This window comes from Dasypus novemcinctus, chromosome 11, assembly GCF_030445035.2.
Source record: "Dasypus novemcinctus isolate mDasNov1 chromosome 11, mDasNov1.1.hap2, whole genome shotgun sequence".
Lineage (NCBI taxonomy): Eukaryota > Metazoa > Chordata > Mammalia > Cingulata > Dasypodidae > Dasypus > Dasypus novemcinctus.
This window is the reverse complement of record NC_080683.1, coordinates 85,558,797-85,584,736: the sequence shown is the minus strand read 5'-3', so window position 1 is coordinate 85,584,736 and position 25,940 is coordinate 85,558,797. Positions and strand designations below refer to the sequence as shown.

The window sequence follows — 25,940 nt, the reverse complement described above, 5'->3', positions numbered from 1 at the left end:
TCTCAATTCAAGTTCATGGACCCCTTGTTGAGAACCCCTGATCTAAAGGGTTTAGGGTGATCTTGAGGTTCAGAGTACTCAGAAATATCCATCCTCCTAGATAGCTATGTCTGTTAGATGTTCTTACCTAGATTCCAACATGCACATTTAATAAAGTTAACCAATATCTTTACACTCCCCTAAATAATGCAAGAGTAAAATGCATTAACCCATTCACTGTCCTCCCAACATATATGCTTTTGTTTCCCATCATTTTGGTTCTATGTTCATTTTCTTTTTCTTTCTCTTTTTTTCCAGTTGTTTAGTTATTTTAAGCTCACAAACTAGACATTAATTTTGTTTTACATATTCAATATGTAAGAAAGGAAAAACACTAGCAAGTGGTTCAAAGCTGAATAAAGAAATAAAGACCTGCGGTAAAGGTAACCATTTGGGTAATTATGAATGATAGTATTGTAGTGTATTGTTTAGTGTGTAACCATACTTCTTACTTCCTACAGCTGGTAAAATGCAAATGCATAAAAAGCAATGATAACTCTATATATTTTTAGACACACAATGTACAAAGATACAAGTTTTTAAAAAATGTGGAGGAACCAAGAAGTATAGGAAAAGTATATGGTCATACTATTGAAGTTAAGTTGGTATTAAGCAAAATATGATTGTTGTATATTTAGGATGTTAAATTTTAACCCCATGGTAAACACAAGGAAAATAGATGGAAAATATATTGAAATAGAAATGAGAAGGCACTCTATATGGTACAGCACACAAAATCAAGTAAATATAAAAGTAAACATTAACAAAAGTGAGGAACAAAAAGTCCTTAAGGCTATTAAAGGCTAGATATCAAAAAGGCAGTTGGTCCTGTATCATCAGTAGTAATGACTTTAAATGTAAATGGCAGCAGGATCTTAGGTGGTGCTTCTGAGGTCTATGGAGACACCCAGGTCCTACAGTCATGGCAGATGGCTCTAGAGTTTGGTGCCTTGCCAGTGGGCCCTGCTTTGGAGTTTGTGCTCCCAAATGTGATGGAGTTGTACTCAGATGTGACTTCTCTACATATGCTTCTTCTGTCCCTTTTATTGAACCTGTGGTTGGCACTGGAATTAGTGGGTGTATGTCCAGGAGACTTTAATCTCTGGGCTGTTCATGTGCCAATTGGGGCCCTGAGTCTTAGTGGAGCTGCAACACCTGCTCTCTAGTTCTTTGGACTCATCCAGGACAGCTAATAAGGAGGTAAGAATGGACAACCACCATACCAAGGAACTGAGAGAGTCTATAACTGCAAGCTGGAGAGTCCCATCTGTCAGCCATGTGGGATTGAAGTCCCCTCTCAATTGAGAGATAAAGTGGGCATCACCATCCCAGAGTCCTCAGGATTGGAAAATAAAATATGGACTAGAGTGGACTTACTGGTATTCTACTATAGAATTATTGTGATTCTAGCAATGAAAGAATCATTGATGTGGAAACAGTAGCCAGTGGAGTTGCTGAAGGAGGGAGAGGGAAAAAGAGGTGTAATATTGGGGCATTTTTGGAACTTGAATGATATTGTAGGGACGGATGTAGGGATATATATCCTGCCATAACCTAACGATTGGACTGGGAAAGAGTGTAAACTACAATGTAAACTATAATCCATTGATGTGTAGCAGTGCTCAAAAATGTTTTCATCAATTGCAATAAATGTACCACACTAATGAAAGAAGTTGTTGAAGTGGGAAAAGGGGGGGGGGTGTGGGGAGTGGGGCATATTTTTTTAATGTAACATTTTTTTTAATGTAACATTTTATGTGATCTATGTATCTTTTAAAAAACTTAAAAATGCACTTTAAAAAATGTAAATGAGTTAAACTCTCCATTCAAAAGGCAGAGATTGAAAGAATGAATTAAAAAACATGACCCAACTATATATTGTCTGCAAGAGACATATCTTAAATTTGAAGACACAAGTAGCTTGAAGATGAAAGGATGGAAAAAAATATACCATCAAATAGTAACCAAAAGAAAGCTGGGATGGCTATACTAATATCCGATAAAATAGACTTTAAATCAAAAACAGTTACAGGGGACAAAGATAAAGGGAGCAATTCAACAGTAAGATGTAAGTGTTTTAAATATATATGCACCTAACAGGAGAGCCCACAAATACATGAAACAAATACTGACAGATTTGAAGGAAGACATGGACAGTTCTACATTAATAGTAGGAGCCTTCAACACATCACTCTCAATAATGGATAGAACATCTAGTCACAAAATCAGTAAGGAATTTCAGAACTTGAATGATACTCTAAACCAACTAGACCTAGTAGACACATATAGAACACTTCACCCAACAAAAACAGAAAGCACATTCTTCTTGAGTGCACATGCATATTCTTCAGGATAGTCCATATATTGGGTCACAAAACAAGTCTCAATAAATTCAAAAATATTGAAATTATGTGGTGTGTATTCTCTGACCACAAAGGAATGAAGCTAGAAATCAGTATCAGAGGGAGAAATGGGAAATTTCACAAATATGTGGAAATTAAACAACATACTGTTAAGCAACCAGTGGGTTAAACAGAAAATCAGAAGTGAAATTAGGAAATATCTTGGAGCAAATGAAACTGAAAATACAACATACCAAAACTTATGGGATGCAGCAAAGGCAGTGCTAGGCAGGAAGTTTATAGCTCTAAATGCTTACATTAAAAAAAGAAAGACTTCAAATCGGACACCTAACTCAAAACTGGAAGAGCTAGTATAAGAAAAGCAAACTAATTCCTGGTGAGCAGGAGGATGGGAATAAATAATAGAGCAGAGAGAAATGAAATAGAAAACAAAACAACAACAACAACAACAACAAAAACAATAGCATCAACAAACCAAAAGTTGGTTCTTTGAAAAGATAAAATGGGCAAACCATTAGCTAAATTGACAGAGAAAAAAAGACAGGATACAAATAACTAAACTCAAAACTGAAAATGGGACATGACTACCAACCTACTGAAAGGATTTTAAAAAACTATAAAAGGATACTTTTAATAGTTTTATGCCAATAAATTAGATAACCTTGATGAAATGGACAAGTTCATAGAAACACACAATCTACCTACACTGACTCAAGAAGAAATAGAAGATCTCTCCAAACCAATTACTATAAAAGAGATTGAATCACTAATCAAAAATCTCCCAACAATGGAAAGCCCAGGACCAGATGGTTTCACAGGAGGAACTCGATCAAACTTTTTTTTTTAGCTTCTTTTTTTTTTTATTTCTCTCCCCTTCCCCGCCACCCCCCTCCAGTTGTGTGCGCTCTGTGTCCTTTGGCTGTGTGTCCTTCCTTATCTGCTTATATTCTTGTCAGCGGCACCCGGAATCTGTGTCTCGTGTTTTGTTGCATCATCTTGCTGCATCAGCTCTCCATGTGTGCGGTGCCATTCCTGGCCAGGCTGCACTTTGTTCACATTGGGCAGCTCTCTTTATGGGATGCATTCCTTGCGTGTGGGGCTCCGCTATGAGGGGGACACCCCTGCATGGCACGGCACTCCTTGCGCACATCAGCACTGCGCATGGGCCAGCTCATCACACGGGTCAGGAGGCCCTGGGTTTGAACCTTAGACCTCCTATGTGGTAGGCGGAATCCCTATATGTTGGGCCAAATCTGCTTCCCTAATTATTATCTTTTTTAAAAAAGATACATAGATCACACAAAATCTACCAGACTTTCCAAGAAGACTTAACTGCAATTTTGCATAAACTCTTCCAACAAATTGAAGAAGAGAGAACACTCCCTAACTCATTCTACAAGACCAACATCACACTCGTACCAAAGCCAGGTAAGCTTACCAAAAGTAAAAACAAAACAAAAACTAAAAATAGTTTTTTCATGGAGATCTATGTCTCTTATGAATATAGATATCAAATCTTCACCAAAATACTAGCAAATTGAATCCAACAGCATATTAAAAGAATTATACTCCATAATCAAGTAGAATATATCCCTGGTGTGCAAAGTTGGTTCAACATTAGATAATCAATTCATGTAATACACCATATTAACAGAATGAAGGGGAAAAAACAAATGATAATCTCAAGGGGTGCATAAAAGGTATTTGACAAAATACAACACCCTTCAAGATAAAAACACTTAGAAGACTAGAAATAGAAGGAAATTTCTTTAATATGAAAAAGGGTATATATGAAAAGCCTTCAGCTAACATCCTACTTAATGGTGAAAGACTGGAAGTTTTCCCTCTAAGATCAGCAAAAACACAGGGATGTCCACTGTCACCACTGTTATTCAACATTGCACAGGAAATTCTAAACAGGCGGTGGACTTGGCCCAGTGGTTAGGGCATCCATCTACCACATGGGAGGTCCGTGGTTCAAACCCCAGGCTCCTTGACCAGTGTGCAGCTGGCCCATGTGCAGGGCTGATGTGTGCAAGGAGTGCCATGCCATGCAGGGGTGTCCCCCATGTAGGGGAGCCGCACTCGCAAGGAGTGTGCCCTGGAAGAAGAGCCACCCAGTGCAAATGAAAGTGCAGCCTGCCCAGGAATGGTGCCGCTCACATGGAGAGCTGACACAACAAATGACGCAACAAAAGGAAACACAGATTCCTGTGCCGCTGACAACAACAGAAACGGACAAAGAAGAAGACACAGCAAATAGACACAGAGAACAGACAACCAGGGTGAGGGGGGAAGGGGAGAGAAATAAATAAATCTTTTTTAAAAATTCTAAACAGAGCAACTAGGCAAGAAATTAAAGGCATCAAAGTTGGAAAGGAAGTAAAAGTTTCCCTATTTACTGATGTTATGATCCTATAAAAAACAGAAAATCATAAAAATCCACAATAAGGCTTCTAGAGCTAATAAATGAATTTAGCAATGTGATGGGGTACAAAAGCAACACCCCAGAATCAGTAGTGTTTCCATACACAAGTGGTAACAATCAGAAGAAGAAATTAAGAAAAAAAATTCATTCAGAATAGCAAGTAAAAGATTAAAATATCTAGGAATAGATCTAACCAAGGATGTAAGTGACCTGTACACAGAAAACTGCAGAATATTGCTAAAAAAAATTAAACTTGGCCCCACATGGAGAGTTGACACACAAGGTGATGCAACAAAAAGAAATACAGATTCCTGTGCTGCTGACAACAACAGAAGCGGACAAAGACGAAGATGCAGCAAATAGACACAGAGAACAGACAACCGTGGCGGGGGCTGGGGGGGAAGGGGAGAGAAATAAATAAATCTTTTAAAAAAAAAGTCAATTCAAAATGGATCAAAGACCTTAATATAAGAGGTAGAGCTGTCAGACTCCTAGAAGAAAGTTTTGGGAGAATCTTCAGGATCTTATGTTAGGCAATGGATTCTTAGATCTATACCCAAAGCACTGGTACCTAAAGTATAAACAACAAAAGAAAAAGTAGATAATGGGACCTCATCAAAATTAGAACTTTTGTACCTCATAGGAGTTTATCTTGAAAGTAAAACAACAACATATACAGTGGGAAAATATTTGGAAACCATGTATCTGATAAAGGTTTAATGTCTAGAATATATAAAGGAATCCTTCCATTTAACAACAACAAGAAAACACAAACAATCCAATTAAAACATGGACCAAAGATTAGTTAAATAACATAGTCAAAGGTTCCTTATTAATGAAAAAAAAAGAAGAGAAAAAAATTATATTTTTGTTATTTCAAGAATGTTATATAAATGAAGTCAGCTAACAGGAACCTTTGCGATTGGCTTTTTTCACTCCACATAATTTTTGGGGAGATTGATCCAGGTTGTTGTATATATCAGTCATTCATTCTTCTTTTTTTTAATTTTTTAAAAAATTTATTTCTCTCCCCTTCCCCCACCCCAGTTTTCTGTTCTGTATGTCTATTTGCTGCATGTTCTTTGTTTGCTTCTGTTGTTGTTAGTGGCACAGGAATCTGTGTTTATTTTTTTGTTGTTGCATCATCTTGTTGTGTCAGCTCTCCATGTGTGGTGTCATTCTTGGGCAGGCTGCACTTTCTTTCGCGCTGGGTGGCTCTCCTTACGGGGCACACTCCTTGCACGTGGGGCTCCCCTACACGGGGGACACCCCTGCGTGGCACGGCATTCCTTGCGCACATCAGCACTGCGCATGGGCTAGCTCCACACGGGTCAAGGAGGCCCAGGGTTTGAACTGCGGACCTCGCACGTGATAGACAGATGCCCTAACCACTGGGCCAAGTCTGCTTCCCTCATTCATTTTTATTGCTTGGCAGTAATCCATGATATGAATGTACCACATTTTGTTAAGCCATTCACCTGTTGAGGAACCTGGGTTGTTACCAATTTGGGCTATTATGAATAAAGCTGCTATAAATATTCATGTACATTTTGTGTGAACATACATTTACATTTCTCTAGCATAAATGCTGGGTTGTATGTAGTGGTATGTTTAGTTTTTAAAGAAACTGCCAACCTGTTTGGTGTTGTCCCTATTTTTTTTTTAAATTTTAGTCAGTCTGATAGGTGTGTGGTGATATTTCATTGTGGTTTTAATGTACATTTCCTTAAGGGCAAATGATTTTGAACACGCTATCATGTGTTTGTTTGCTATCTGTGTATGCTTTTTGGTGAAAAGTCTCTTCCTGTGTTCTGCCCAAATCCAGCAAGTTAGATTCCAAGTTGGGACTTAGGATCTTGAGAACACGTTCTCCTCCCTCTGGCAGCCACTTGCTACCTTGCAAGATCAAAGCACAGTCTCTGCAGCACTGTTTCCTATTCGTTTTTTGTTTTGTTTTGTTTTGTTTTGTTTTTGTCTTTGTTTTTTTATTTTATTTTTTAATTAAATTATCTTTTTTTTAAAAAGATATGTAGACCACAAAAATATTAAGTTAAAATATATGAGGTTCCCACATACCCCACACCCCCCCTCTCACTCCTCCCACATCAACAACCTCTTTCATCATTTTGGCATATTCATTGCATTTGGTGAATCCATTTTGAAGCAGTGCTGCACTGCATGGATTATAGTTTACATTGTAGTTTACACTCTCCCCCAGTACATTCAGTGGGTATGGCAGGATATATAATGTCCAATATCTGTCCCTGTAATATCATTTAGGACAACTCCAAGTCCTGAAAATGCCCCCACATCTCATCTCTTCTTCCCTCTCCCTGCCCTCAGCAACTACTGTGGCCACATTCTCCAAATCGGTGCTACAGTTTCTTCCATTACTAGTCCTATCTGTTTTTATAAAGTCTTATTTAGATAAGACTTCGTTGTTTATTGTTTATGTTCTCACTGCCCTCTTATTGCTGTAAAATTTTTTTTTATTTTTTATTATTTATGTATTTATTCTTAATGTTACATTAAAAAAATATGAGGTCCCCATATATCCCCCCACCCCCCTCATCCCACTCCTCCCATAGTCACAACTTCCTCCATCTTCATGGGACATTCATTGTACTTGGTGAATACATCTCTGAGCACTGCTGCACCACATGGTCAATGGTCCACATTATAGTTTACACTCTCCCCCAGTCCACCCAGTGGGCCATGGGAGGACATACAATGCCCAGTAACTGTCCCTGCAGTACCACCCAGGATAACTTCAAGTCCTGAAAATGCCCCCACATCACATCTCTTCTTCCCACTCCCCACCCTCAGCAGCTACCATGGCCACTTTCTCCATCTCAGTGTTACATTTACTTCTATTACTAATCACATTAGTTCCAGAATAGAGTATCACTAAGTCCACTCTAATCCATACTCTATTCCTCCATTCTGTGGGCCCTGGGATGGTTATGTCTGCTCCACCTCTGTATTGAGAAGGTGCTTCGATTCCTCTTGGATGATGGATGCAATTCTCCTGCTTGCAGTTGTAGGCACTCTTGTGACCTTCTTCACCTCCCTGTTAGCTGGCTGGGGTAAGTCCAATAAACAAGAAGGTAGGAGTTGCAAGTCTGTTGAGGCTCAGGACCTGGCTATCACATGGAAAGTCCAGAGATTCAGGTCCCCTGAGTATACACTAAACCCCAGCACCAACCACAGGTCTGGTAAAAGTGACAGGAGAGGCTTGTGAACAAAGATCACATCTGAATCCAACTCCATCACACTCAGGAACACGAACTCCAAAGTAGGGCCAACTGACATGGCACTGAAGTCCATCTGCCATGACCATAGAACCTGTGGGTCTCTGTAGCCCTCAGAAGAACCAGTACCTGGGTTTATATCTACTTTAGCTGTCTCTGAGACTCTGCTGAGGTATGTGTAAGGGCAACCCCTCTGATGACCTCCTGGCTCTTTTTTGGAGACTTGTAGCCATATAAACTCATTTGTCCTTTCCATTTCCCCCTTTTATTCAAGGTCAAAAAGCATTTTTAACTCCTGATATTACATGTAGGCTGAGATATTCTGCTGATCTGAGTTGACCCTTTTATTCAAGGTCTTTCTCTAGCTACATCATCAGCTGGTACTTGGTAGTAATCCCTTGGTGCCAGGGAAGCTCATCCCTGGGAGTCATGTCCCATGCTGGGGGGAAGGCAATGCATGTAAAATGTTTTAATGTGCCTTCACAAATGTGAGATCTTTATTCTAACCTTTTTTTTTTATAAAAGATATGTATTAATTTCCATGTGCAATAATCCATTTTTTTATCAGAGGAAAAAAATCCAAGTTAGGTACTCTAAAACTATCACTCTTTTTTATTGCAGTATTTTATATTATGGCTTCCCCAAAGAAGCCTGAAGAGCATCCTTTTGCAGATATATTTAATGAAGATGAAGCAGAAAGGAACTTTTTGTTGTCCAAGCCTGTTTGCTTTATTGTATTTGGAAAGCCAGTAAGTTATCTCTTATAACTTATTATTTAGTATAAATTATTTATTTTTAAAATCATAATCCTATAAATTGCTATACAAGAATGAAAACCACATTGTGTGCTAGGGTTCCTTTTTTTATTTATTAGCTTTTCATTGTATGTCTTAAAATCTTATATATTATTTGTTATGAATTCATACTTTTCTCTTTTACTATAGAATCATAATTGAAAAAGGAACTTGTATTGGGCCTGTATTTGTTTTTGTTTGTTTGTTTAAGGAGGTACTGGGGATTGAATCCAGGACCTTGTACATGGGAAGCAGGCACTCAACCACTTGAGCTACATGGCTCCCTATTTTTATATTCTGAAGAAATGAACTTATCCAATTACTGTACCATGACAATTATTAATAGTATGTGATCCAAGTATATTTCAGACTTTATTTGCCTATAACACTTCTTTGAATTTTGTAGCTAAGCTCTCTGGACATCTGAAGGTAGGATACTTAGATCTCAGCTGGGAGGTTCTCCTATTATTGCTGAAAGGCAGTGTCCCCTCATCTTTACCACAGTGTATTAGTAGACATGTGTATTTTATTCCACAAAAAAGAAACCAGAAATGACTGTTGTAAAATACCATGCCTTTCTAAGCAATTCTAGTAAGGACCCCTAGAAAAAAAGCTATTTTCAGCCTCTGAGCAACTTGATAGATACCATTAGAGGGTCTGCCCTGGTTAATTAAAGAGATCTAAAGTACAGAAGAAACTAAGAGCTGGATCCCATGCATGACTTGGAAGGAAATAAAAAAATGAATCTCAATATAATCACAAATTATGTACTAAACAAGTGTTTTTAAAATGAGTTAAGGGAAGTGAATTTGGCTCTACTGATAGAGTGTCTGCCTACCATATGGGAGGTCCAGAGTTCAAACCCAGGGCCTCCTGACCCATTTGGTGAGCTGACACACGTGCAGTGCTGATGCGCACAATGAGTGCCATGCCATGCAGGGATGTCCCCTGCATAGGGGAGCCCCACATGCAAGGAGTGTGCCCCACAAGGAGAACCACCCCACATGAAAAAAGCATAGCCTACCTACACACACGGAGAGCTGTGTCATCTTGCAGCAAGATGATGCAACAAAAAAAGAGACACAGATTCCTGGTGCCACTAACAAGAATGCAAGTGGACACAGAAGAACAGATAGCAAATGGACACAGAGAGCAGACAATGGGGTGGGGGGTAAAAGGGGAGAAAAATAAATAAAAAATAAATCTTTAAAAAATAAAGTGAGTTAAAAAATTTTTTTACAGCACACCTCTGACAACCAAAAGAGTACTGTACTACTATGATATAGCTTTCTGATTTCAGGGATAGTTTCTCAATTTAAAAAAATTATTTAAATTACTTCCTGAGATGTGACATAGGCAACAATTAGTAAAGAAAATTTATAAATGTCTATAAATCTTCATTTATTATATGGTATAAAATTTACTAGCTAACATTGATGTAATAGTAACTATCAGTAGACTCCTTAAAAATTGGGATATATGTTTCATTGAGGTATAATATATGACTGCTCTATTGGGTTTTAAAATTTCTTTTTAAGGGATCTGGGAAAACAACATTAGCCCGTCAGATAGCACAAGCATGGAGATGTATTCGTATTGAAGGTAAGTTTTACCTTTTTTACCTTAACATTTTATTGTGAAAAAATTCAAATATACAGAAAAATAGAATTGTGCAATGAACACCCATATACCCAATATCTAGGTTAAATGATCAACATTTTGCTATATTTGCTTTATCACACACCTATCCATCTATCAATCCAGCAAATATTATCTTTATAATAGCATCTATCATTTTGCCCTTCTCATAGTCCTAGTTTTGTTCATGGAATTTAGGCACATTTATTAAAAGTTCTTTACTCCATTCTACTGCCTCTACTTCTCTAAATCTGTAATTTAGAACTATTGCAGATGGAAATGGATGTCTTCTTTTTGAAAGATCAAAAGAATATGAGCTCTCACAACTCTTTTAGGGAGCATTTTCTAGTACTTAATTATCTCCATTGTTAATATCTTTGTTATTTATAAATTGCCTTGCATTCTTTGTAATATATACATTAATGGGTTGATATCTTATACATATATATTTTTATCAATAGAACTATTTATGCCCTAATGGAAAAATAAGCCGAAAAATAACTGAGAATTCATAAAATTAGAAATAAAAATACATAATTAAATGTAAGAAAAAAGTTTAACCTTCTGTTATTAAAAGAAATGCTAATTAAATTAACAGCAATCCATTTTTTGCCTATCAAATTGGTGATGTATTTTTTTTTATTACTTCTATCATTTTTGGAAGGATGTTATGAAATGGACATTCCATAGGCTGTTAGAGAGATTGTAATCTAGTACAATTTTTTTTTGGAGAACAATTGGGTAACCCATACCATACACTCAACACACACACAAAGACACACATGCATACCACACACTGAAAGAAAACTAAATCCCTAAAATGTTTCCTCTTTCTTTGTTATAAAAATTTCACTTCTAGGAAATCTTAAAGAATATCAAACTTTCCACACCTAGTGCCATCATTCAGCTCCTGGGTCCTCCACTAGGTCAGGTCCCTATAATTTCTGTCCAAGGGTGTCTTCCATCAAGGGATGGATTGTTTCCTCTTAAAAATGAAATAAATCATTTAAATTTCAGCTTCAGGAGTCCTCTTTCTAATCAGTGTTTATCCATTTAAAAATTTCTTGATGCATCCTTTTCTTTTTTACATTCAGTGTGCACAGGTGGTGGGTTCTGGGTATAACTATAGGGTTATAAAAGTAGCTAGACTAATAATAGTGTATATCTTGTGTGGTTATCAATACTTGGCAAATCATTGTCATACCCATTACCTCATTTAATCCGGACATTGTCTGCTGTGTTAGGGCATACGCATCCAAGACAGGACATATGCAAGTGTGTTTAGGAAATTAGCTTCCCCAAGATCCTTCAGCTAACCAGTGGCAGAGATAAATTCATTATGGAATACATTCTGCTATCCTGTTGTTTGGTTAGGCTTAAATGATGTAATGTATATAAAAATGCTTTTTAAACTCTGCAGTGATATACAAATGTTAGTCTTTATTATCAGTTTACAAAAAACTCAAGTATATTTTTAATAGGGCAACCCTAATAGCAGTTTTGCTAATATTTTGAATGCATGTTTTAGCTTTACCAGTTTTGGAAGAACAGATTGCTGCTGAAAGTGAAACAGGACTTCTGGTAAATAAATCCAAAATTCAAAATTATTGCATGTAAGACATTTCTGTATCACAGTTGTATTATACAGCAATGTACGCTTTATCTGTGCTTATTCTTAGTTGCAAGGGCTGCTCCTCAGTGGTCAAAGCATTCCAGATGAACTTGTCATGAAGATAATGGTGGAGAAACTCAACTCCCTAGAAGTCTCTCACTTTGGTATGTTTGCTTTAATAAGTCTATGACCTGCAAAGCAGTCTTAAAACTTGAGCTTTATCTGAGGCACAAATTGTTCCTGGGGTTGCCCTTTCTTTTACTCTAAACAGGAATCCCAGTGTCTGTATTGTGTTGACCAGCTCAGATACTTTTGTTTGCTTGTTCATTTGTTTTTATTCTCCACATTGCACACTTGTAAAAAGTAAATGAAGAATAGTTGTTATAAACCAGTCTTCTTTTAGCATTGTGTCCTCCAGCATTACCATCAAAATTCTGCTGCAGTCCATCTCTCAGTGCTGACTGCCTCTGGTGACTGCTTCCCATTCACACTGAGTTTTATTTGTTTCCTCTACATTAATCCACATGTATAAGGCAGGAATGGAGAGCCAGAATGGCATCACCTGACTTTCTGTCTCCAGATATTGGCAGGCTTCTGCCTGTTCATTTAGTCTTCTCTCCGACTCTGGACCCAGGATATCTCCCTGTACTCAAATGGATGCTTAGCTGGGGGTTGTTTTGTTTTTGAAAAGATTTATTTTAGGGAAATGGACTTGGCCCAGTGGTTAGGGCGTCCGTCTACCACATGGGAGGTCTGCGGTTCAAACCCTGGGCCTCCTTGACCCGTGTGGAGCTGGCCCATGCGCAGTGCTGATGCGCACAAGGAGTGCCATGCCACACAGGGGTGTCCCCCACATGGGAGAGCCCCACGCACAAGGAGTGTTCCCCATAAGAAGAGCCGCCCAGCGCGAAAGAAAGTACAGCCTGCCCAGGAATGGTGCCGCACACACTTCCCCTGCCGCTGATGACAACAGAAGTGGACAAAGAAACAAGACGCAGCAAATAGACACCGAGAACAGACAACTGGGGGGGTGGGGGGGATTAAATAAAAAATAAATAAATCTTTAAAAAAGAAAAAGATTTATTTTATTAATCCTCCCCCCCCCCCCATTGTCTGCTCTCTGTGTCCATTTTGCTGTTTGTTCTTCTGTCTGCTTGTATTCTCATTAGTTGGCTCTGGGAACCGATCCTGGGACCTTCCGAAGTGGGAAAGAGGCGATTATTCTCTTGCACCACCTCAGCTCCCTGTTATCCTATGTTGTCTTATTTTCTCTCCTCTGTGTCTGTTGTTGAGTCATCTTAGTACGCCAGCTGTCTGCATCAGTGGACACTCCCGTATGGGGGGGGCTTACCCGCATGGGACTGCATTCCCATGCAAGGCGGCACTCCTGTGTGGGCCCACGTTCCCACATGGGCTAGCACTTTGCATGGGCCAGCTCACCACGTGGGCCAGCTTTCCCTCACCAGGAGGCCCTGGGCATCGAACCCTGAACTTCCTATATGGTAGACAGGAGCCCAATTGGTTGAGCCACATCCACTACCCTTAGCTGGGGTTTTGAACCTAAACGTCCTCACAAGAAAAACCACTGAAGCTCAGAATGACTAAACAAAAAAAGCAAACTGTGACTCTTGCAAAAGAAGAGAAGAAGAATAAGGATGAGCTTGGTAAATCTTTAACCTGAAACAGAGTTATTACATGAAAAAAAAATTTAGAAAGTTTCTATTTTCAGTAAGTTAATAGGATATTATAACTATTAAGAATACAGGAATAAAAACAAAAAGTACAGTAAAGTTAAAAAAAACCATGATTGCCAAAATCACTGTATCTATATATCATCTCTATATCAATAAATGATAAACATCTCTATAGAGAATATATAATTAAATGTATCTATGTATCTATATATAGATGATATACATAATTAACCATTTCTATTTATTTATTAGATATCTATGTATCTATATAAAACTGGAAAGAAAACCAAAAACAATCACAGAGTCCCAGCTTAGGCCATTAATGACCTCAAAAAGCACAGTAATTGAAACTGAAGCATGCATATAGGTAGATATGTAAATATGTATTTGTTTATACATTTACCTCACTTTACGTCTCAAAAAATTTAGAGTGGTTTGCATGGCTGCAAAAAGATGGAATAAATTTTAAGTATGGCAAAAAAGAGAAAGAAAAAACAATATGAAAAAGAAACTCATTCAATTATGACATTCTCGGTGCTCATAATCTTTTTAACTTCTTATTATAGAAAAATTCATAGAAATACAGAGAGATTAACATAGAGATTCCCTGCTCATGTGTCCATCATCCATCTTCAACAATGAGAACTTTTGTCTAATTTTGTTTCATCTATATCTCCACCTACTTCCCTCTCTCAACCTGCTGTATTTTGAAGCTAATCCCTATCAGTTCATCAGTAAATTTCTCAGAATGCATCTCTAAAATATAAAGACTCCTTCAAATTCTATTACCATTATCACACCTAAAAATTAATAATAATTCCTTCATATCATCAGCTAACAAATTTTCCTAATTGCCACTAGGTATTTCTTAGTAGTTTTTTTTAAAACAAGATCCAGCCAGGTTCCATGTATTAAAATGGGTTTGTATGCTTCAAGTCTCTTTTAATCTGTAAATTTCCCTTTCTATCTTCTTGTCATTTCTTTCATAAAGAAAATGGTTATTTGTCTTATAGACTTTCCCTCATCTGGATTTTGGTGATTGCATCCCCCTGGTGTCATTTAACATATTCCTTACCCTTCCCGTATACTAGTACTTGTCTTGGGAGCTGACAGAGGGGTGCTATAAAGAGTTCTTGAGTCTGAGGGCCACACACTCAGCATACACGTGTTTTAAGCATGAAGAGCTGGGCTCATTTTAAGGCTGAGGCTGAAGTGGAGCCAGGACCTAGAGACCCTTCTGCCCAGGCTCTCCTCTAGCATCTTGGGTCATCCCCAAAGGAATCCCTGTGGAACCTCGTGCTCTAATAAACACATTTTCTAAAGTCTATATGCTCAGCTCAAACTCCTATCAAAGAATCTCATTCTGATGTTTGGCCTAACCCAGTAGCCTAATAGATGGTAGAAGAGAAAATAGATGTGACGGGCTTTCAAAACAGGGAATAAACTAGGGTCAGGGGCTGGATACGCCTGGGTAATTGATGACTCCAAAATCCCTAAAGAGAAATGTAATGTGCCAGTGTATTGCATAGTGTTGCCAAATTCAATCTCAGTTTTTTTGCTGTACCAGAGCCCCTTATATCTGGACTCCATTACTCTTTATAAAGAGCCTACACAATCTATCACTCTAATCTTTTCGTTCACAACCTGCCATGCTGTGTTGGTCTTGAACCAAAATGAGCTTCAGTGAGCTACATCCTCTCCCAGGGAAGAGGGAGAGTCAATGCTTGGGCATCCTGAGAAGCCTGCCTCTGCTATCTGTTTCCAGGTTCCTGAAAAACTCATTTTCCCCAGTAAACGATAGACAGACTCCAGTCTGAGTACTCTCTTCCCTAGTTGTAGCACGTTGTGAGTGGTCTTGTGAGTCATTGGTTACCAATACATCCATTCATGTAAGGCAAAGTAAGCCTTTGGTAATATATACAGAGCTTCCTAGCAAGAAGGAGTGGAATGGGGCTCACCATTCCTTCATCTTTAGCATGGGAGGGCAAGGACTTAGAATGGTCTTAAGGAGATACGGGTGTTGTCTAGGCTTCCATCTTCACACATTTCTGGGATTGGTGCTCAGGCCTGTTTATTAAGTAGTGTCTCAATGAAATTTTCCCAGAAGTGGGTCTAGAGGCCTAAGTTATTCCACACTAAATCTTGAATGGAGGGACAAACTTAAGTGACATATTGTTTATCCCATACTTCCTTCAAGAGCCATACCTCAGGGGTCCAGATATGGTGCTACTGGCCACCTCTCAATGGGTAGGACCCCAAAATCCATTCTCTAGAGCATTCAGGTATTCCTCATAATGGCCTATTGGGAGAGAGCCAGATCCTGTGGAAACAACCCACACTCTGCTTCTTTCACCAGGAATGAAGCCAAGTATGAAATTCATTCAGATATATGTGCACACCTGAGGCTTAGCATCCCTGCAAAGAGTTGCACTTGGAGTGCTTTGTCCTTTCTCTAGACAGTGGCAGTGATTGTAGCAATAAGCGGGGAGCTGACAAACAGCAAGCAGAGTGCCAAGCATTTTTCTGTGACCCACATGAGTTACACTAATATTAGGCAATTTTGCCAGCATAGGAAATGTGAAGGAGGTGTTATGTAACTACTGTTGATTAGAAGAGGAGGTCACAAACTCTGGAGACTAGCTGATCTCTGGAATTATCTGGTCAGGTGGGGTAAGCTGAACAAGGATTGAATTTATGCAGTCCCCTTTGCTGCAGTACCTACTATAGCAGTGTGTTAAACCACAGGGTTAATGTTTGCCATCATATCCAAGATTACGTATCAGTCAAAGTCTTAAAAGCAAGTTCAAACAAGGTTGTTAATCAAGTTAATCAAGTTAGACTAACAACAAGAGCGAAGATGCCAAGAGTCAATAAAGCAAAAGGCAAGCGGCAGCAGAAAGTGGCAAGCAGGGAAAAATCTGGCCCAATTCCTGAGACAGTGCCAATGTGGGCAGTGGCTACATTTTTGCAGGGCTGTGTTGAGCTCATTTAAAGAGCATCAAATAGGATGGATAACTTGGGCTGCCACCACAATTTCAAAACAACAGTAAAAGCAAATAAGTAAGTTGCAAACTAAGGACCATGGAAAGACAGGAGGGAATCATGAATATAGCTCATATACACAAAACCAAGATAACACAGTGTCACTTTCTGCCTTTTTAAGCTAAATTATCCAGGATTGCTTCTCTGCATAGTGTCCAAAACATCATGAACAGAAAGTAAAGTGTTTGAAAAAACTTAGAAATTGGCACATGCCTAAGTATTTAATAATGTTTGAGATTACCATGAGTGGTTGTTGGTTTACTTTTTTAAAATAAAAGATTGTGATCAGGACGTTGTCGAGTGAGGAATTTGAGGTTGGCTTATTAGACACATTCATTGATTCTTCTACCAACAGAGGCTTAATAGTTTTTTAATTATACTGTTTTAGGCATTGCATAGGATGCAATATGGTTCTCAAACTTTTTGGTCTCAAAATCTCTTCACAGTCATAAAAATTGTTGAGGACCCAAAAGAGCCTTTGCTGATGTGGGTTATAGCTCTTGATATTTACCATTTTAGAAATTAAAACCGAGAAATTTTAAGAATATTTTTAACTTATTTTTTGTTTAAAAATAGTAAACTCATTCCAAGTTATGGGCAATTTCTTCACATCCTCTCCAATAGTTACTATTTTCTGTTTTTTAAAAAACGATAGCCCTTCTTGTGGATGTGAAGTGGTAGCTCATTGCAGTTTTAATTTGCATTTCCCCATTCACTGATGATGTTGAACATCTTTTCATGTGTTTATTAGCCATTTGAATATTTTCTTTGGAGAACAGTATATTCAAATCCTTTGCCCCCACTTTTTAAATTGGGTTTTTGTCTTATGCTGTTCCATTATAAAAATTCTTTATATATTCTGTCTATTAAACCCTTATCAGAGATATAATTTGAAACTATTTTCTCCCATTCTGTAGGTTGTAGGCTGTCACTTTCTATAGAATTTCTCCTAATGCACAGAAGTTTTTAGTTATGATGAAATCAAATTTACTTATTTTTTGTTTGTTTCTTGAGCTTTTGGTGTCATATCTAAGAATCTACTGCTGAATCCCATGTCATGAAGATTTGCCCCTATGTTAACAGTTTTATAGCTTTAGATGTTATATCTAGGTTCTTGATCAATTTTGAGTTGGTTTTTGTATATGGTGTGAGGGAGAGGTTCTAACTTTATTCTGGTGCATGTGGATATCCAGTTTTGCTAATCATTTGTGGAAGACTATTTTTTCCCCACTGCATGTACTTAGCAGCCTTATCAAAAATCAATTGGCCATTTCAGAAAACTATAAAACACTGCTAAAAGAAAACAAAGAAGTCCTAAACAAATGGATGTCCTAAACAAAGACATTCCCTGTTCATGGATTCAAGACTAAACATCATGAAGATGTCAGTTTTACCTAAAGTGATTTATAGAGTCAATGCAATACCAATCAAAATTCCAACAGCCTACTTTACAGAAATAGGAAAGTCAATTACCAAATTTATTTGGAAGGGAAAGGGGTCTTGAATAGCCAAGAACATCCTAAAAAAGAAGAGTAAAGTTAGAGGACTAATGCTTCCTGACCTTGAAGTGTATTATAAAGCTGTAGTGTTCAAAACAGCATGGTATTGGCATAAAGATAGACACAATGACCAATGGAATTGAATTTAGAGTTCAGAAACAGACCCTTATCTCTATGGTCAACTGATTTTCAATAAGCCTAACAAGTCTACTTTTTTGGGACAGAACAGTCTCTTCAATAAATGGTGCTGGGAGAACTGGATATCCATAAGGAAAAGAATGAAAGAGGGTCCCTTTCATACTCCCTATACAAGAATCAACTCAAAATGGATCAAAAACCTATACAAAAAGGCTAGGACCATAAAACTCCAGAAGATAACATAGAAAAATGTATACAAGACCTTGTAGTAGGTGGGAGGGTGGGAATCTCTTAAACTTTATACCCAAAGCATGAGCAACAAAAGAAAAAGTAGAGAAATGAGACCTCCTTAAAATTAAATACTTCTGCACCTCAAAGGACTTTGTGAAGAGGGTAAAAAGGCAGCCTACTCAATGGGAGAAAATATTTTGAAATCACACATCTGACAAGGGTCTAATATCCATGATTATAAAGAATACCTACAACTTAACGACAAAAAGACAAATGATCCAATTAGAAGTTGGCAAAGACCGGAATAGACATTTTCCTAAAGAAGAAATACAAATGGCAAAAAAACACATGAAAAAAAATGCTCAGTCTCTCTGCCTGTTATGAAAATGCAAATCAAAGCTACAATGAGATATCATTTCATACCTACTAGAATGGCCACTATTAATGAAACAGAAAACTACAGGTGTTGGAAAGGATGTAGAGAGATAGGAATGCTTATTCATTGCTGGTGGGAATGTAGAATGTTACAGCCACTGTGGAGGACTGTTTGGCAGTTTATAAGGAAGTGAGATATAGATCTACAATGTGACCTAGCAATACCGCTACTGGGTATTCAACTGAGAGCAGTGACACAAACAGACCTGCTCACCAATGTTTATAGTGACATTATTCACAAATGCTAGAAGATGGAAACAACTCAGGTGTCCATCAAGTGATGAATAGATGAAGAAAACTGTTGTATATTCACACGATGGACTATTATTTAGCTGTTAGAAGAAATGATGTCGTGAAGCATATGAAAACATACATGAATCTGGAGGACATTATCTTGAGAGAAGTAAGCCAGGCATAAAATGACAAATATTGTATGACTTCGCTATTATATAATGAGCAAACTCATGGAGCTAATAGCTAGAATATAAGTCACCAGAGAAAAGAATGTGGTTAGAGAATGGAAAGCTGAGATTTAATCTTGCAAAATTGGTAAAAAGTTGTTTGGAAATGTTTGGAAATGAATAGAAATGGTGAAGATATGTCATAGAATTTGTAATTAGTAGCACTAACATATGAGTATGATTGCTGCAATCAGCTCACAATAGGCTGGCTCAAAGGGAAGGCAATGGAGAACTTTATGAAATAAAGGGACAGAGAGACACACACACAAGAGAGGAGACAAAGATGGGACCAGGGGACTCACAGCTTCTGGAACTGAGAGAGCCTCAACCCTAGTTTCCACCTTGTATATACTGGAAACTACCAAGCAGTTGTTTGCTGTTAGAACTGCAACATTATCACAATAATAGGGAACAACTGCAACATCTACAATATAACAGGTGTAACATTTACAATAAGGAACAGGTAAGCCAGTTTCCTACAACATATGATAGTGATTTATTTATTTTTGTTGTTGTTGTTGTTTTGGAGTAATAAAAATGTTCCTATATTGATTGAAGTTGGGAAGTGGACTTGGGCCAGTGGTTTGGGCATCCGTCTACATGGGAGGTCCGTGGTTTAAACCCCGGGCCTCCTTGACCCGTGTGGAGCTGGCCCATGCATAGTGCTGATGCATGCAAGGAGTGCCCTGCCACGCAGGGGTGTCCCCACATAGGGGAGCCCCACGTGCAAGGAGTGTGCCCCATAAGGAGAGCCACCCAGCATGAAAGAAAGTGCAGCCTGCGCAAGAATGGCGCCGCACACACGAAGAGCTGACACAGCAAGATTACGCAACAAAAAGAAACACAGATTCCCGTGCCACTAACAACAACAGAAGCAGACAAAGAACACGCAGTGAATGGACACAAAGAACAGACAATTGGGGCGGGGCAGGGGAGAAGGGAAGAGAAATAAATAAATAAATCTTTTAAAAAAATATTGATTAAAGTGATGAATGTACAACTCAGTGATTATACCAAATGCCATTGATTGTACACTTTAGATAAATTGTACAATTAGGTAAATCGTACAATTTATGAACAAAAAAATAATCGAGTGGGTTAGGGGGAAAATGCACCAAATGTAAGATATGGACTATAGTCGGTAGTGATACTTTGACGATGCTCTTTCATAATTTGTTACAAATGTTTCTCAGCAGTGCAAGGTGTTTGTGGTGGAGTGATGTATGGGAGCCCTGTATGATGTTTTGTGTGTTTTGTTTCTTTTGTAGGTTCACAACTTTTGCTACTCACTTATTGTTTATGTATATTCATATATGAATGATATACCTCAATACATTGTTTTTAAATTTTTTTAGAAAAATCAATTAGCCATAGATATGTAGTCTATTTCTGGACTTTCAGTTCTGTTCCACTGATCAATGATTCTATCTTTGTGCCAATGCCACACTGTTTTGATTACTGTTGCTTTGTAACACAATTTGAAATCAGAAAGTGTGACTTCTCCAATCCTGTTCTTTTTCAAGATTCTTTTGGCTCTTCAAGGCCCTTTGCAGTTCCATATAAGTTTGAGGATTGGTTTTTCCATTTCTGCAAAAAAGACTGCTGGGATTTTAACAGGGGTTGCCTTGAATTTGTTTATTGCTTTGGGTAATATTGCCGTATTAACAGTGTTAAGTCATCCTATTCATGAGCATGGGATAGCTTGCCATTTATTCTAGTCTCCTTTAATTTCTTTCAGCAGTGTTTTGTAGTTTTCAATATACAAGTCTTTTATATCCTTAGTTAAATTTATGCCTCAATAGCTTTCTTTTAGATGTTATTGTAAATATTATAGTTTAATTTCCTCTTTGGATTATTCATTGCTAGTATATAGTAACACAGTTGTTTTTCTGTGTTGATTTTGTACTCTGCCACTTTGCTAAATTCATTGTGGATATTCTTAATCTTACCAAACTCAACAAGTGGTAGTTTCTTAAGGATTAGGTATAATGTGGAATCTGAAACCATATAAATAAACTTTTCAAACTCTTTGACTTGAAAATCCATTGGTCTGTCTTGCAGTTGGAATGAACCTTTAACCGATATATGGTTTTTAGCCCCATACATTGATCTTTTGGAAAATAATGGTTTACTGAGTTATGCAGATATTCCAAATGTTAATATATTTCATTTACAATAAAAAAATTCACATTTGTTAATATCACCACCAATCTCATCAGAAAAACCTTCAAGTATTGGGAAGCTATTATGTCAAGTTCATGGCAGCAGATAAAATTTTCCAAAATTCTAAATTTCATGTGAATTCTGTTTTTGAGAACAAATATGGTCAGTTATCCTTGCAACCACATCACTCCATTCATTACTTTTTTTAAAAATTTATTTTTATATATTATTTATTTCTCCCTTCTCCTTTGTTATTTGAACTTGCTATAAATGATCGTCTTCTTTGTTTCTCTAGGAGGCACCGGGATATCTGAAGTGGGAGGGAGCTGCCTAATAGTTTAAGCCCCCTCTGTTCCCTGCTTTGTTGTGTCTCTCATTATGTTCTTCCTCCTATTTCACCTGTTGCATCATCTTGTTCCACCAGCTTGCTGTGCCTGCCCATGGTTCTGCTCGCTGTCTTGCCTGTCTTCTCTAGGAGGAAACTGGAACCTCTGGCTCCTTGCTTTTTTGCCTCTCGTCATGTTTTTCTTCTTGTGTCTCTTGTTGTGTCATCTTGTTGTGTCATCTTGCTGTGCCTGCACATTGTGCCAGCTCACTGTCTTCCAAACCAGAGACCTCCCATGTGGTAGGTGGGAGCTCAATTGCTTGAGCTACATCCACTTCCCTCCATGCATTACTTTTTAATAAAATTTCTGCCAAATATCCAAGACTGAATAACCACTGCTTGTCTATCAGTTGTTCTTCCAGTAAAAAATATTCTATAAAAAAGCAGAAAAATAGATGGGAGGCCTTTAATTCCAACTGTAGGAGTTGAGATTTTGTTTTATTAATAAGAGAAAAGTTTCCAGAGCAAGATAGCACCATAATTAAAAAAATATATTAAGGAAATTAATGTGATGGTGGTAAACAGAGTAAATTGGTGGTAAAATGGTGGTAAATTTTAATGAGAAGACTTAGGTTTCTGGGTGGATACAAGTTCATAAATATGCTAAACCAAAATCATACTGATGTAACTTACATACTGATAACACTTATACAATCATTATATATATATATCTATTCCATTATACTATAAAGTATTAATTTAAATTCTATAAAGTATTTAATTTAAGAAAGAAAAAGAATATACTATATGCTTTTTTAATAATTTTTAAAATATTTTTAAAGAAGCTTTAGATTACGTAAATGTTACATAACAAAATGAAAGGTATCCCATATGCCCTACTCCCTCCCCCCCCAAACTTTACTACATTAACAACATCCTTCATTAGTGTGGTACATTTGTTACAATTGATGAACACATATTGAAACATTGCTCTAACCATGGACTCAGTTTACATTATAGATTATACTTTGTCCTGCACAATTTTGTAAGTTATGACAAAATATACAATGGCCTGTACCTGCCATTGCAATGTCATACAGGGCGAATCCAGTGTAGCAAAAATGCCCCCATATTACTTATTCTTCCCTCTCCCATTCCCTCAGAACCTCTGGTGGCTACTGCCTTTACATCAATGATAAGAGTTCTATTGCTAGAATAATAATGTCTACAGTAGAATAATAAAAAGTCTACTTCAGTCCATCTTGAGGATTTGGGGATGGTGATGCCCACTCTGCTTCTAATTGGTGGGAGGGGGCAGTGAGGCTTAGATCCCATGGGGCAGATGGATGGAGCTATCTTGCTTGCAGCTGTATACAATATACCTTTAATATACCTATAGTATACATTTATGTGAATTAGAAGAATGATGAGTTAAAAGAATTACTAGCATGGAATTTCTTTCCCTAAGCATCTCATAAGTCTAAAATAAATTGATTTGGAATATTTAAAGGTGTCTCCTCCTAGGTGGCTAATTTTATTTATTTCCAGAAAAATCTTCATAGATATACTTCATGTGGCACAATAGCCTTAATTATTAATTTAAAATTTTAACCAATGATTTTATGACCTGCTTTTAATACTTATAAATAATTAGATGATATTTTATAAAGTAATAATAAATCCATGCTCTCATAAATTGATAATATAAAACTTTTAAAATTATATTTTGCTCTATAGGTTATATTATCACTGAATTGCCACCACTTTCCCAGGAATCTATGACTACTTTAGAGCAAATGGAATTTTTGAAAAACTTACATTTGAAACCTGATATTATAATCAACATTAAGGTAAGGATATTAGTTGTTTTTCTAGTATGGTAAACTATCCTTTCTTAGGGTTGGTTAAATTCAAGGAATGTTTTAAAAGATTTTAAGTAGTTATGGAAATAGTCATTGTGCAGCAATCATAGGGACTGAGTTATAATATCTTATACCTCTGTGCTTTTGCATGTGCAGCCCCTTCCACATGAAACATTCCTTCTCTTTTCACCAGACTCAATTATAGCATCCTTGGAAAGTCAGTTGGGGCAGTCATCTCCTCAGAGCTTTCCCTGATAACTGTCTCTCCATACCAACACACACACGTGTGTACACATACACACACACATTCCATATCTCCTACACCTTACTTACCACAGGAAAAGTTAAACATCTTCCCTGATGGGAATATACATTGTTTTCTTCTCCCTGTCATATTACTTACCCCACTCTATTGTGATTGTCCATTTTCCTCCTACACTCTGTCTCACTTGAAGGCAGAAGCCATGTCTTATTCATTTAAACAACATAATAGAGTTCCTAGTAGACACTTCATAAGTTTATCAGCTAAATGAAATGGAAGAACTAACGAATTATTTGGATGTATGACTGTTAAAGACTAGATTGAGGAGAAGTAAGGCTTGGTCCTCTACTTAATTCTTTCCCTTATCAACTGTTAGAATTCGGTAAATCACAATGAAGAGACACAATTTCCTCTTTACAAAGATATAATAGCTGCCTCATGGGGTTGTGATAAGAATTGAGAGAAGTGATGTCTATTTGTTTATATGAAAATGAATGAGAATCTTTTGTATTCATACCCTGCCTGGCTACAAAGGCTTAAGACAGCTCAGGATCAATTAGAATGGTTTCAGCTCAGATGTTGACACTTAGTAGTATGTCAGGGTAAGCTATAAGAAAGACTTGGAGTTGCAGTGCTGAGAGTAGAGCAATCTGCATGCAGCTTGGCCACAGCTCATGACGATGGGCCAATCACGTCCCTGTGCTCTCTTAAGGATGCCACACATGTGAAAGTGGGCACTGTGGAGAGAAAGAAAGATCTTAAACACTGAACTGTGACCAAATATGAAGTCTAAGCCAGAGAAAATGCAGATTAAATAGGAAGTTAAAACATCTGTATGCAGATGTACAGGCCATAAATGATGCAAGTGCTTACTAAATTTGGGTCATATGTTTGGTTCTAAATTCAGTGAGCCCAAGTCAAAGGGAAATGTGACCAGTTACAAAATTCATATTGGGGATATGAATGTGGCTCAACTGATAGAGCATCCACCTACTATATGGAGGGTCCAGGGTTCAATACCCAGGGCCTTCGGACCATTGTAGTAAGCTGGCCCATGCACACTGCTGCCCTGTGCAAGGGGTATCGTGCCACGCAGGTTTACCAGCCCTTAACCATGATCCAGGTTAATAATGTACCCATCGAGCATGAGCTATAGGTGACAAGACCTGGTTCCAAGCTGCAGTACTGCCATGTGACACTATGATCTGAGTCCAGTCCCATAAGCTGCTAGAACTACACTCCTCTGGATTTGTAAAGTGGCTTTAATCATAAAATTAGATTTCTTATTCTGCATGGTTACTTGGAGAACTGAACAAAATTGCATGTGTGAAAGCACCTTGAAAACAGGAAAATTGTTCAGAGACTTTAATTTTGGCTGTTTTACTATCTGGATTCAATTTTCCCATTTATACAATGAAAAGGTTAGACCAGAGTAAATGATCTCTGAGGTCCCATTCATGACTGGCATTTTATGAAGTACTTCACTCAAAAAGCTGTAAATGGTAGTAAAAACTGAGTATACCATGTATCTTTAAGTGTTGGAAATATGTGGCTATTCCCAAATTTTCCTCCAGTCTCAGTGTATTCAAAAAATCCAATACCATCCTCTTGGGTATCTTTCCAGATTATACTGATTTTCTATTTCTATGTTCTTTCTACCATTATTTTGCCATCTTTTTTCATCTTAAAACTTTTAACACTTT

At 37.6% G+C, this 25,940-nt stretch overlaps 1 protein-coding gene across 1 annotated transcript in view; it reads left to right on the top strand.

Moving 5' to 3' along the window:
* Positions 1-25,940, top strand: part of AK9 (adenylate kinase 9) — a 194,894-nt gene that overhangs the window by 9,878 nt on the left and 159,076 nt on the right. Inside the window, exons 3-7 of the mRNA XM_058307272.2 lie at positions 8,703-8,830; positions 10,414-10,477; positions 12,042-12,094; positions 12,193-12,289; positions 23,851-23,963. Coding sequence (XP_058163255.1) covers positions 8,714-8,830; positions 10,414-10,477; positions 12,042-12,094; positions 12,193-12,289; positions 23,851-23,963 — 444 coding nt within the window. The 5' untranslated portion in view covers positions 8,703-8,713. The remainder of the gene's footprint in view (positions 1-8,702; positions 8,831-10,413; positions 10,478-12,041; positions 12,095-12,192; positions 12,290-23,850; positions 23,964-25,940) is intronic.